The sequence below is a fragment of the Phyllobates terribilis genome, unplaced genomic scaffold, assembly GCF_046119375.1.
Source record: "Phyllobates terribilis strain yellow unplaced genomic scaffold, ASM4611937v1 Scaffold_2__4_contigs__length_985480577, whole genome shotgun sequence".
Taxonomy (NCBI): domain Eukaryota; kingdom Metazoa; phylum Chordata; class Amphibia; order Anura; family Dendrobatidae; genus Phyllobates; species Phyllobates terribilis.
In genome coordinates, this window is record NW_027362762.1 from 648382397 (window position 1) to 648396401 (window position 14005).

The 14005-nt window shown below is 41.7% G+C and overlaps 1 protein-coding gene across 2 annotated transcripts in view; it reads left to right on the forward strand.

The window, feature by feature from the left end:
• Nucleotides 1-13248, forward strand: part of LMOD1 (leiomodin 1) — a 41590-nt gene extending 28342 nt beyond the window's left edge. For both annotated transcript variants that reach the window (XM_073666688.1, XM_073666686.1), the window contains 2 exons: nt 6218-7612; nt 12543-13248. In XM_073666688.1, the coding sequence (XP_073522789.1) occupies nt 6218-7612; nt 12543-12569 (1422 nt within the window). In that variant the 3' untranslated portion in view covers nt 12570-13248. The remainder of the gene's footprint in view (nt 1-6217; nt 7613-12542) is intronic.
• The last annotated feature ends 757 nt before the right edge of the window (nt 13249-14005 follow it).

Here is a 14005-nt window from a genome sequence, read left to right on the forward strand (position 1 = left end):
TAACACTGTGCCCGCTGTTAAAAAAAATGTATATATAATTTTTGTTCGAACGGTTGTCTGGACTGGGGTGGGATTTTTTCCTCTTTATTTATTGTCTTTCTCCCCACTCCCCTTCCCAATCCCCCTCCCCCGTCTACTTTTTTCTTTTAGTCCCTTCCTTTTTTTGCTGAAGTTCTTCTTTTCTCTCTGCTCTTCTTCTCCTTCCTGTCTTAATATGAAAAATTTGGATGAAACTAAAGTCACAATGTGGATTCTTGATTACATTACAGATGTTTATTATATATATTATATATATATATATATATATATATATATATATATACACTATATATATATTGACTGCTCTATGATACTTTTGTATTCTACTGAATTACTCTGCCAAAAATATGCTTAGGGTATGGCTTTATCTATAGGCTTGCTACGTTTTATGTTTCGTTCCTAAATAAAAATTAAAAAAAAAAAGAACATTCTCTGCTCCCTACACCCTGAAGTCAGCCCTGAGAGGTGAGCGGGACGATGGGTGTGGGGAGCACTGAATATACATTCTCTTTAATAGCAGGAGGCCATGTATACTAGTATGGGGATTGTATGGGGGCCATATATACCAGAATGGGGATGGGATGGAGGCCATGTATACCAAGATAGGGATGGGATGGTGGACATGCATACCAAAATTTGGATGGGATGGAGGCCATGTATACCAGGAATGGGGCCATGTATACCAGGATAGGGATGGGGGCCATGTATACCAGAATGGTGATGGGATGGAGGCCGTGTATACCAGGAAGGGTGCCATGTGTACCAGGAAGGGGGCCATGTATACCAGGAAGGGAGTGCCATGTATACCAGGAAGGGAGTGCCATGTATACCAGGAAGGGGGTGCCATGTACTGTATACCAGGAAGGGAGTGCCATGTATACCAGGAAGGGAGTGCCATGTATACCAGGAAGGGGGTGCCATGTATACTAGGCTGGGGGTGCCATGTATACTGGGATGGGGTGCCATGTATACCTGGATGGGGGGCCATGTATACCTAGATTAAGGGCCATATATACCAGGATGAGGATCATATATATCAGGATGGGAGAGCCATATATACCAGGATGGGGACAGGACATATATATACCAGGATGGGGGATATTAGTACAGAATTGGGGGACATTACCCCAATTACAATAACAGTGTCAGCAGCAGACGCCCCCCTCATACCTCATAATAGTGCGTCATGGCCACTATCATGAAAGTTAGCCGCCATCTTAGGTATGATACGTCATACCTGAAGATATTCCCTACTGTCATTTCTAAAAATGCCTCACACAGCTCCTACCATGTCACAATTCTCCAGCCCCTGGTAAACAGAGCAATTCGCCACCCACCTCTGGAGATCAGTCCCAAGGAACTTCTTTGATATGGTAAATAGATGGGCCAGCTCTGTTGTGTCCAAGCAGGACAGAGTCAGCTAGGCCCCAGGGTGGTAATTAACACCTGGATGTCACTTGAAACCAGAAGCAAACCATTTGTGCAAGCCTGCAAACCTCTCCATTGTCCCAAGGAACCATGTGCTTTCTTTGTGGAAAATGGCCACCAAAAGCTAGAGATACACCATCAATTCATAACCACACGATACAAGTTAGGGAAACTGAATAAAATGTATCATGTGGGGAAGGTGCCCGCGGACACAATCATGGGACTTATAAATCCATGAGTGCCCTGGAAAGCTAGTATTAGAAGAACCATATACAAGGTCCCAGGGGAGGCATGTTTAGAGTCAATGGCTTCCCCAGAAGAGTAGGATCACGACGAGACCTCTGGTGATACGATGAGATCACCTCAGGGAAAGTTATGGGTACTTTTCCCAAATGGAGCTAAAACTGGCATTGGTAGGGGGGGGCAGGGCTTAGTAAACTGACATCACCAAGAGTGGGCGTGACAGGACTTTAATATAGCCGGCAGCCAGAAATCCCCTTAGTTTGGACCCAGGAGATGATGTGAACAACTCCTAACGTCGGGTCCAGGTCTCTGAGTGGGAGGAGCACCTTTGCCATGTGCTACTGAGGCCTGGACGACTGCGACTAAGCTTGAACCTGTGGGATCGTAAATCCTCCCTTGCACGACAAGAACGATAACTGATTTATCGTTGTTATTCCTGTGTTTTGTATTTCTAATTGTTATATCTCTTATTCTGGCTAAATACCGTTGTATAGTTAATTGTATAGCCTTGTAATCTAGTGTATTCCTATAATCGATTAAATCATAAATTAATCGTGGGCTGTATCCTTTACTCTGCATATACGAATCCATTGGTCCGGAAATGCTTGGCTGAAACGCTACTGGGTTGGTTCCTGACCCGATACAAGTCTATTAACGGACCGGGCTTGTATCAAACGAGAACTGGTGGCAGCATACCATCTGGGGGATTTGAGGAAGGCTGGCAGTGACGGTCGGAGGTGTGGATATATATTACTGGCGCAGCCAGGGAAAAATATATACCGCCCTCACTGCAGAGGGCCTCAAATACCCAGAGGGCTACAGGACGGCCTCTCCAGCGACCACTCACTCTAGGTGCAGTACCTTGACTAACCTGAAAGGAAAGGGGGTGCCAGAGAGTTGTGCCTGTACTGTGGCGTCACAGATTGGTGACGTGTAAGGGACAACACACCACCGTGTTTTCCCCTGCTGGTAGCAGTTTTCTGGCACTACTTACTCTAGGTGCAGTACCTTGACTCACCTGAGAGGTGAGGGGGCACCACAGAGCTTCACCCACCGGCCGGCATTTCATCACATTGGTGGCAGCGGTGGGATATTGTATGATCCTGTCGGTGTCGTCCTGACAAATTGGTGGCAGCGGTGGGATCATACAATATCCCACCGCTGCCACCAATGTGATGAAATGCCGGCCGGTGGGTGCATCTCTCTGGCGCCCCCTCACCTCTCAGGTGAGTCAAGGTACTTCACCTAGAGTAAGTAGTGCCAGGAAGCTGCTACCAGCGGGGGAAAACACGGTGGTGTGTTGTCCCTTACACGTCACCGTGTTTTCCCCAGCTAGTAGCAGCTTCCTGGCACTACTTACTCTAGGTGCAGTACCTTGACTCACCTGAGAGGTGAGGGGGCGCCAGAGAGCTGTACCCACCAGCCGGCATTTCATCACAGCCACATTTTTTGCTTCAATTTTTTTCTCTGTTTTCCTCCTCTAAAGCCTAGATGCGTTTTATGGTCTGGTGCATCTTATAGTCTGAAAAATATGGTACATACACACACACACGATGCACATTCAAAATAGCTGATGTTCACTTATTTACAACTCTCCACCTTCCCTTCCTGTTCAACAACCTATGTTCATGTTATGGAGCATGCTTAGGCTGTGTGCCCACTATGCATTTTTCAAGCGTTTTTGCCAAGGAATTTCCGCAGCGAAAACGCTTAAAAAACGCTTGGTAATACGTGCCCCATGGTCCCCAATGATAATCCGCATGTGCTGTGCCCATGCTGCGGAAATTTCCGCTGCGGATTATCATTGCAGAAAAATACGCAGCATGTCCATTAATTTTGCAGACACGCAGCGTAATTGCCGCCATTGACTTGCATTGAATCGCTTAATATCCGCATGACTACATGTGCACATGCGGATATTAAGCGATTCAATGTGCGGATGGTACCTGGGTTTGGAGAAGAGGAGAATCTCATCCAGACCCGAGTACCATAGTACCTGGTAAAAAAAAGAATTTAAAATAAAAAATAAAGATTATACTTACCTTCTGATGGCCCCCGGTCTCCTCAGCGATGTGTCCAGTCTGTTGTATGGGTCGCGGTCGCGTGACCTGTCACATGACTCACTGACGTCACCGTAGGTCCTTTCACACCACCGCGACCCATACAACAGACCGGACGGAGCGGAGAAAACACCGGGGGCCATCGGAAGGTGAGTATAATCTTTATTTTTTATTTTTTACCATTTTTATTAACTATTACTTGGTCACATTATATAAATCCATGCCGGTTGCATGGATTTATATAGTGTGACCAAGTTGTCAAACACTTTTCCAAGTGATGCTAAAATCGCTTGGAAAAGCTCTTGATAACCCGCATGCAGAAATGCATGCAAAAACGCTTGACAAACGCTTCTACCTGGCAGGAAAAACGCATGTAAAATCCGCATGAGTTTTTCCAGCCAGGGAGATGCGGAAAAAATCTGCAGCATTTCTGCATCGTGGGCACTTAGCCTTAGAGAACGAACATTAAAAACTCTTCCAAGTGAGTCAATGAATATCTCTAAACTGTTTTTTCCAGTTGTCCATGTGGCCACAATAAAGCATATATTTGAACTCCTGGTAACAGCATTTCAGGCAAGATAGGTTCCTCCGTAATCATCTCGACTACAGATAGCAGTGAATTGTGAGGGGGCACATCAGGGAGATTTGTTTAAGAAAAAGAGATTGTACAAAGTGGACAATCACTTTTTGGGCCCCAAGTAAAACCTGGAGTAGCACTAGCTAAACATTCGGGTGATAATGGATAGAATTTCTGTAGATTCTTGATGCTCATGCTGCCTATGCTTATGTCCATGCATTTAGCATTACCTAACATAAGGCACTGTTTTAGGATACTTAGAGCACTCAAATTAATAATGCTGAAACATGCTTGCTTAAAGTGTAATTCTATTTAGAACTTTTCAATTTACATGTACATATAAGGGTATGTGCACACAATCAGTAATCGCTGCGAATTGACGTGCAATCCGCAGTGGCCAGATGTTGTAGCATAGTGGATGGGATTTTAAGAAATCCCATGCCCACTATGCATCTCCATGCACCTGCGGATCACGCGGTGCGTCTTTACAGACCGCGGCATGTAAATTTCTCTTGCGGAGTCGCTAGTCTCCACAAGAGAAATTAAATCAATACAATGTATTGATTGCGGTGAATCTGCATGGTTGAATGTACACATGCGGATTCACCTGCGTGCAGCACTTTGGACGCAGCAAAAAGTAAGCTGCGTTCAAAGCGCTGCCCATACCGATCGTGTGCACATACCCTAATGGTGAGTCATTTTATATTCTATTCATGTTATCTTCACTGACATAATAGTTGGTTTATGTAACTGTCTTACAATGCACTGGACTGAATGTTTGTTTTTTTTCTGTTAAAAAATGCGTATTTAAAGAAGCACTCCCATCAAAGTTTTTATCCTCTTAATATATTACAGTAATCATATTATTTAGCACTGTGTACTTACAATTACTAATTTTGCGCATCTACCCAGATACTTCTTCTCTTTTCTCTGCTCTATATAGAAACAAGAAGTCCCTTGTCCCTGCATTTATCATTCCCCTCTTCAACTCCTGACCCACCTGCTCCCCCTTTCTTCCCGGCCCGGGACTTTTGCAATGATTTAAGACTCATAAAGGGAAAATTGACCTCCTGTTTCTACATAAAGCTTAGAAGGATTCAGGAGTCAGTTTTTAATCACACAATGTCATAGACCTAATGGAAAAGAGAAGAATTAGCTGGGTAGAAGAGCATAACGAGCAATTGTAAGTACACAGTGCTGTATAATATGATGACTGCAATATATTAAGAGGATACAAATTTTGGTGGGAGTGCTTCTTTAATGTAAAAGTAATTTCTACTTTCCTTTATGGCCTTTTAAGAAACACATAGGGCACCAGTCTTAATAAAGGACTCGCTGGAGTATGATGCGCCAAATTCATTAAGAGGTTCACGGCACTTAGTTAAATTGGCTCATCTTCTCTGTGGCATGCGCTTCTGTGTGCCTTACCAGAAATGCTATAGTTAGTTCTCAAGTTATATTTCTGGCATAAGAAATGCCGGCACTTTTAATGAATTTGACATTCGGGTATAGCCAAGCCCTGTGCTGCTCAGGCTCCTTCCAATATTTGGCCATTTTGGCAGAGTTGCTTCAAACTGAGATGCAAACGCCAAAAGTCGCAACATTTTGTGACTTTTAACAATGTTTTACAATACTTTTCTGGCAAAAACACTTTGGTGAATTACCCCCATATTGTGTAACGTATATTGTTTTGTTAATTAGCTTTTTATTATTATTACTGATAAAAAATAATTAAGTGTTCATAATAAAAGCTTTTGTTTTATTTCTTTTATTTTATAAGGCGTGAATTATTTAATCTCACTATACTTATAAAATATATAAAATTCTAAAACTAAGCTAAAATTTAACTGACTACAAATAACTTTTTCAGAGTGGAAAATCTTCAGTAAAGGCAAAAGAAGAATCACAAAAAGAAGACAAAGTAAAGGAGATTCCTGGAAAAGATGCTGTTTCAAATAAAAAACTGGAGGAAACAAAAGACACCAAAATAATAAAGGCAAATAGAGATACAGAGAAACCAAAGGATGAACGAGTCAGCAAAATGAGGGAGAGATTCCGGCAAGAGAAAAACAGTAGTGTGGTCGATAAAGAGAAATTAGAAAAAAATGCATCTAAAAAGCTAGATGAAGAAAAAGGTCCAAAACAAATTGGGAAGGATAAATCAGAAAAAATAGCTGTTCATGATAAAGCAGAGAAGATTGCGGAAAAAAAAGAAGTTGCAGATGTACAAACTGAAAAACTGGAGAAGAAAAAAAGTTCAGACAAGACCCCAGAGAAAAAAGAGATAGTAGAGAGTGCCCAAGCTAAGAAAGACCTAACAAAGGAAAAACAAGTGACTGAACAAGAAAATAAAAGTTTGCGAAGCACAGAGCTACAACGAAATGAAAATGGATCTAAAAATGCAACAGAGGAGAACAAAGACGATGAATCATCAAGTATTTTTGATGAACTTTTAGAAAAAGTGAAAAATAGCGAAGCTGAGCTAACAGAGCTCAACCTGAACAATTCAGACTGTATTACCATTGAAACACTAATGAGTTTTACAGAAGCCTTAGAGTTCAACACTGTGGTTAAGATCTTTTCCTTGGCCAATACACGAGCTGATGACCATATTGCATTGGCTATTGCTGCCATGTTGAAGTCCAATAAGATTATTACTAGTATCAATCTGGACTCAAACCACATCACTGGAAAGGGCATATTAGCAATATTCAGAGCTCTGCAACACAATGATACGCTTACTGAACTTCGCTTCCATAATCAGCGTCACATATGTGGTGGGAAAACTGAGATGGAAATAGCGAAGATATTAAAAGAAAACACCACTCTCTTAAAACTTGGATATCACTTTGAACTAGCAGGGCCCCGCATGACTGTTACTAACTTGCTAAGTCGCAACATGGACAAGCAAAGGCAAAAGAGGATGGCAGAACAGAAAGCATTAAAAGAAGCAGAAAACAAGAAGAAATGTTTAGAAGTTCCCAAAGTAATTCCTCCTCCAAAAGAGCCCAGAAAATCTTTGGTAAAGCCAGTCACCAACAATCCCCAAAAGGGGGCTTCCAAAAAATTAGGACCACCAGCCCCTCCACCACCTCCTCCACCAATGGCGCCTCTGGCTCCACCGCTTTTTAATGAGAACATTAGAAACTCATTGTCCCCTGCTTCACAGAGGAGAATAGTAGACAAGACTGTGCCTTCAGAGAAGAACTCAAGAGATCAGCTTCTTGAATCAATTAGGACCAGTAATATCAAGCAGCTTAAAAAGGTACGTTACATGACATAAGGCTGTGAAAATATATGACATTCAGTAAAAACTGCTACCTATTTTGGATAGATTTCAGTCTTGAAGTCTTCACAATCTTTGTGTTAATCGAATAAATGGAAGAGAGTACAGTGTGTAAAGTGATTGGTGAGCATTTTTATCTTGCTGTTTAGGGCAGAGAAAAAAGTGTTCAGGTCCGGGGAGTCATGTAGCACCGCTAGGCATGCCAGGAACTTCCAGCTCGTGTGCCTGGTGGCAATTTTCAACAGAGTCAGCAATTCACATACCATGCATGCGGACCAATCTATTTTTTATTTTTTATATTAACAATGTTTATTATTTTTTCATTCATGAATGTGTAAAAAATGGTATTTATTCTGATGATAGGTACTCTTTGAAAAGGTATGTAATAAGACAAGTTTATGCTTTGAAAATATATTACTTTCATTAAAACCTGTTAGCTTTATTGTAGCTTTCAACACTAAGGTCTTCACATTCTTTCTGTTAATCTACTGACTGAAAGACAGTACAGTAAGTAAAAAAGGCATCTATTCTTGCCAATACCGGATCAAAATACTAATGCATTGTCCCAGTGGGATGCACTTATAGAGTGTTGGGCAGCCCGCCTAATCTAATAGTAATAGTTTTTCTTCTTTACTTCTTCTGATGTTTTGCTTGAGTGGAGTCTCAAATAGAACGTCAGAGGAGGATGGCCCTCCACTCATTTCTTTGCAACTTTTATCACACAACACTGAAACAGGACATCATTATGGGGTGATGCCGCAGTGACTTGCAACAGCTTCTGAAACTACTATTCCCTAATGACATCCTATTTTTTTTTTTTTGGGGGGGGGGGAGTTAGGAAGGGGTGATGGCGCATCTTTCCTTGAAATGAATCGTCATCAGGGGGCGTTGATAGAAGCAGGGTAAGTGTCCGGCCCACAGATTTGCTGCTCTAAAATTAATCCTCATCAAGGAGTGGTACTACTGTCACTCACACTGCTTTATCACCGCTCCGTAATGATGAGATGTTTCAGGGAAAGAGTTGTGGTGGTAGCAGAAGCAGAGACTGTGTCAGTGATGACAGGGTGGAGGACACTGAAAGTGTGGGCGGTCACTTCTCCATCACCTCCTCTTAAACGGGATGTCGTCAGTGGACGGCGGTGACAGTAGCTGCAATAAGTGTCCACAGTGCCACCACCTGATGACGTCCAGTTTTAGTGGATGGTGATAAAAACTGCAGAGAAGTGACTACAGGGCCATCTTCCTGTGATCTCTTATTTGAGAATCCCCTCAATGAAATGTCAAAGGAAGTAAAGTAAAAAAAAAAAAAACAGATATAGGAAGAATAGTATGGAATTTTATAATAAAGATAATTACAAAAATGTTTAGGGCTTAGAGATAGATGTTTATAAAGGGCATTATAGGAATCGGACAAGCCATTTAAAGAGTAATTTGAATGTTGTATCTGTGAAAAATGTAAACGAAAAGCTCAATCTAAGAAGAACTGACATTGTGAAAATATTTTTTGGTTCCATTTTCATTACAAGTTTTGGTGATGCTTTCTATATGACTACATATTAAAAGAAATCCTGACACTTGCCATTGGTGCACCTACTGTATGATGAAGTTTTCACTTTATAATTTTCCTATACTATGATAAAGGCAGTAAAGCTAACTATACACATCAGATAGAAGAAACCAACAGCTATCTCTTCTCAATATCCCCCATATACATGCATGCTTGATGGCGCGTCAGTGTTCTATACAGGGAAAGAGACGAAAGCATCTGCCAAGCAGTAGCTTATCTCCTGAGAAAGCACAAATTGAGGCGTTGCAGCCAAAGGCATACGTAGAACGCATTTGAAATCATGGGGCCCCATAGCAAAAGTTTTAATTAGGCTCCTTCCCACCAAAACAATTGGAGGAATAGGCGGGGTCACGCCACTGTCACAGAAGGGCTTACCTCCCAATTTCTAAAGACACAGAAGAGGACATGTATTGTGGTAAGTACTGTAAGTATGCGGAAATAGTGTCCATACTGAAGCCCCTTAATGTCCTCACCCACTGCAATACTTCCTTCATTGGCCCCCATTGAGTATGATGCCCCAAAAATTGCCCCTCAACACACAAGAGGATACCCCTAAAGTGAATTCCACCAGACAATTTGACTGCCCCACAGTACCCCTCCACACGTACAGTATAATGAATCCCAGAGTGCCCCCAGGAAAGTATAATTCCCACACACTGCCCCCAACACAGTATAATGCCCCACAGCTTCCAAACACAGTATGATGTTCCCCTACTCACAGTATGATGGCCTCCAAACATGTAAGATGTCACCATAGACCTTCTCAAAGTATGATGGCTCTCACACAATATGACGCCCCAGTTTTTACCACATAGAGTATGATTCCCTTACAGCCACCCCACTCTGTATAATGACCCCACACTCCCATAGAGTATAAGGCCATCACACAATATAATGGCTCCCACAACCCTCACACTCTATGATGACCTCATGGCTACCTGATACAGTATGATGGACCCCACAGGCCTTTCCACAGTTTGAAGTATTCACAGCCTCCCACCCAACAGTGACCCTTCCCACAGTATGATGCTGCCATAGTTTTCTCGCACACATAAGTTCCCAAACAAGTAGTGACTGACCAAATGAAAAAAAATATTCACCTAGCCTCGATCCCCCAATTTGCTGCGCCAGTCTGTACATTGTATGGACTGAGGCTCTGCAAAGCAGTCGCAATCTAGTGTTGTCATCGCACTTGCTGCGCTGAGACTCAGACGCACAGGCTCGAAATGACAACTCCCTATTCCACCATTACATTCAATACAATCTGCATCCTGTATATGCAGAGACCATTGAAATCATCATGCCATGTGAAATGGGGGGGGGGCAGTGCCTTTCCACAATGAGCCCCCAACTCATAGGCCCCATAGTACAGTGTGGTCTGCTGCTATTAGCAATACACCACTGGCTACAGCCAATCATAAGCCACTGATCGCTGCAGCCTTCACACGTCTCTCAGATGGAATTGATTGTGTTTGACAGAAGTGTGAAGGCTGCAACTGATTAGTGGCTGCTGATTGGCTGCCATGGTTATATGACATATGAATGTCACTTGAATGCTAGGAGACACCATGCTAACATTGCAGGAACAGCTCTGGTCCTAGATGTGAGTATGTGTTTTTTATTTTATCTGGGACACTTAGCATTTAGGAAGGAATTGTCCATTAGAGAATTTCCCCTTTAAACCAGCCGGTCCTTTTCTCTCCCAACATCATCTGTCAGAGTAGTGTTCGGAGTTCCTTAATTACATTGGATGGCCGATGAGACCTGTGGAAAGCAGTGGGTTCAGACATCTATAATCTGATGTGTGTAAGGACCTTTAGCGTAATCATTAGAGGGTAGCGGATTTGATGAGAGATGAAGCTTCTATTGTTCTTCTGGCTACAGGATGCAAAGACTTACATAAAAGAAAAACACTATACCCAGATAAAGCCCTGTGTATAGCTCATCTGACACTAATCCATCTCACCTTAGAAATTATTAGACTTTTGACTGTTTTCACTATTTGGCCACGTTCACACGTTCAGTATTTGGTCAGTATTTAACATCAGTATTTGTAAGCCAAAACCAGGAGTGGAACAGTCAGAGGAAAAGTATAATAGAAACCCGTCACCACTTCTGTATTTATCACCCACTCCTGGTTTTCACTTACAAATACTGATGTTAAATACTGACCAAATACTGAACGTGTGAATGTGCCATCAAACGGAACCTATCAATTGATTCATGCTTCCCACACCGGGCACAGCATGAATTTGGAGGCTGGCTGCATGATTGCAGCCCTGTATGTTTTTCTCTGAAACGCTCCACCATTTTAGAGAAAGCATAGTTTAAAAATCCGCACCTGTCTAGTTGATCGACAAGTCTCTGCCTTTGGACATACAATGGAGAGACTTGTCAACTAAATAGAGCGGTGTGGGGCAATCTGAAACGCCAGAGTGTTTAGAGAAAAACATATCTGGCTGCAATCATGCAACCTGGCTCTGATTCATGCTGCCCATGGTTTTGGCAGCATGAATTGACTGATGGGTTCCCTTTCACTCCTCTTCAATGTAAAGCTGTCACGCCGTACACACTGCAAATATAGGCATTGCAATCAGTGTATCAGCCTCCAGGATAGTTGGTAAAAATAATAAATTAGCTAAAAATACAAATCAAAATAGGGGCGAATGATTAAGGTGCTTATGCCAAAAATCTGGCGCAATCATCTTTCTCCACCAGTTACACATTCTCTATCGCTGGATTATTTATAACCCAAAATGCCATTTGTTGTAAGAAAAGCATCCAGCCCTGTTCTAAATGCTGATATAGTGTCTGCCATTACTACTTTTTGTGGTAGGGCATTCCACAGCCTGACTGCTTTAACTGTAAAGAATCCTTTCCTGTTTACCTTTCCTCCACCTGTAATGAATGCCCCCTGGTCCTTTGTAAAATCCTTGGAAGGGATAACTCATATGCAAGTCCTTTGTATTGACTTCACATGTATTTATACATATAAAGCAGTTGCGCAGAAATATTGAGACTTTTAGCGTTTACACACCAGTCCTGGCCACAATGGGTGAGATGTGGTCCGGATGGGGCGTGGTCACGCCCGTCTGTCAAATTCATCATAAGTTACCCACACTGAGTATATCACATGCGCCTGATTCATTATGCAGCGCACATTACTTAATGAATCAGATCACTATATTCCAAGTGTTTCGTCAGTCTTAATTATTCGCCTCCATTATTTATCTTCTGCATACTTATTTTCAGTTAATTACATTGAAATTAAAAACAAGATGAATTTCCTTTTAAAATCTTAGCTGCAACATGTTATTGATGCTTTCTTTTTTTTTTTCTTAGGTGGAAGTGCCCAAATGGCTGAAGTAAAAAAAGGATTATGCTCAAACAACAAGCAGATTCGTCTTAAGCTTCTACATCCACATCTGTTATTGCAGCAATAATTCCAATTGCCTGAGGGTCCAACTGCAATCTTCCTTAGCCAACATTCCAAACGAAAGCATTCAATGTGACTGATTGGCTGTTTACATGTCCACTAGATCAACCTTTGCAGTGACAAGACACAATTTTACCTACTGGGAATTGGATAATAGAGTTTACACCACATTTACTGGGATCAATAAGGGATCAGTGAGGAATGGGAATTTTTCAAGAACTTTTCCTGTATGTATGATTATTGCATATTGCTGAAGCCCATTTTGAAGGTCTCTTTTTGTCATAATTCGACTATTCTCTGTTGTCTTAACCTGGACTTTGCCATTCTTTTGTATATTGTAACACCCACAATAAATGGTGGATCACAATTTGTTGGAAAACAAAACATATTTTCCCTGCCACTTAGTGCATGAAGCACTTTCCTCTGTTACCCTCTCCACTGTGAACTGGTTAACAGATACATGGCGCGAACGCTGTGTGAGAACATATAGATGGGTACTGAGTATCACTCTTATTTAAAATGCTATAATCGCACAGATGTATTTTTTTGACTGACTGTAAATCTATTGTGAAAAGATTGTTTAAAGCTTAATAAAACTTTAGATATGCATGAGTACTTAGTTTGCCCTGCAAGTCCCTCTATGATGTGTTTTTCTGGCTCTGCAAACCTCTCTGACAGGCAAAAGATACTTTATGCTTCAATCTTCCATATATGGAAATCATAGCAACTTGTTACTTGTTCTCAGGGTAAGGGAGGGTGGAAGAAGTAACGGAGGAGACAAAGCTAAGAATTATTAGATCGCCAAGGCCATCTACGTAATATGTCGTGGCTGTAGAAAAAGAACATTGACTGTACATTACAAGACTCCTCTTTCTGCTCACTATTTAGTATGGCTTTGAAAGATGAGAAATGAAGTAAGCAGTGTTTAATTATTCATATTAGCAGTGATCTGTACCTTAACAAAGATCAAATTACGCGTGAGTAATTTAATACCTGTTAGTTATACTGTACATAGTTTGTGGGTCTCGTGTTCGCCTCGTCAGCATAGTCAGAATTTTAAATGTTTGTATAGACTTACCAAAGATCAAAGCATTCTTCATCTTCAAGGCATGAATTATGTACCCTGACCTCTAATTGCAAAACTAAATTGAACTTGAAAAACAAGGCTTAAGTGTCAAAGATACAAGCGATTTTAAAGGGAACCTATCACATGAAAAAACGCTATTAACCTACAGATATGGGGTTAATCTGCAGGTTAATAGCGTTCTGAACCTACCCAGCGCTGGCACACAGACCTCCGCTACAGGGAGGAAATTAACTTAATTCCTCCCTGTAATGTTCAGGTTTCAGTCACGGGGGCGGCGCCAGT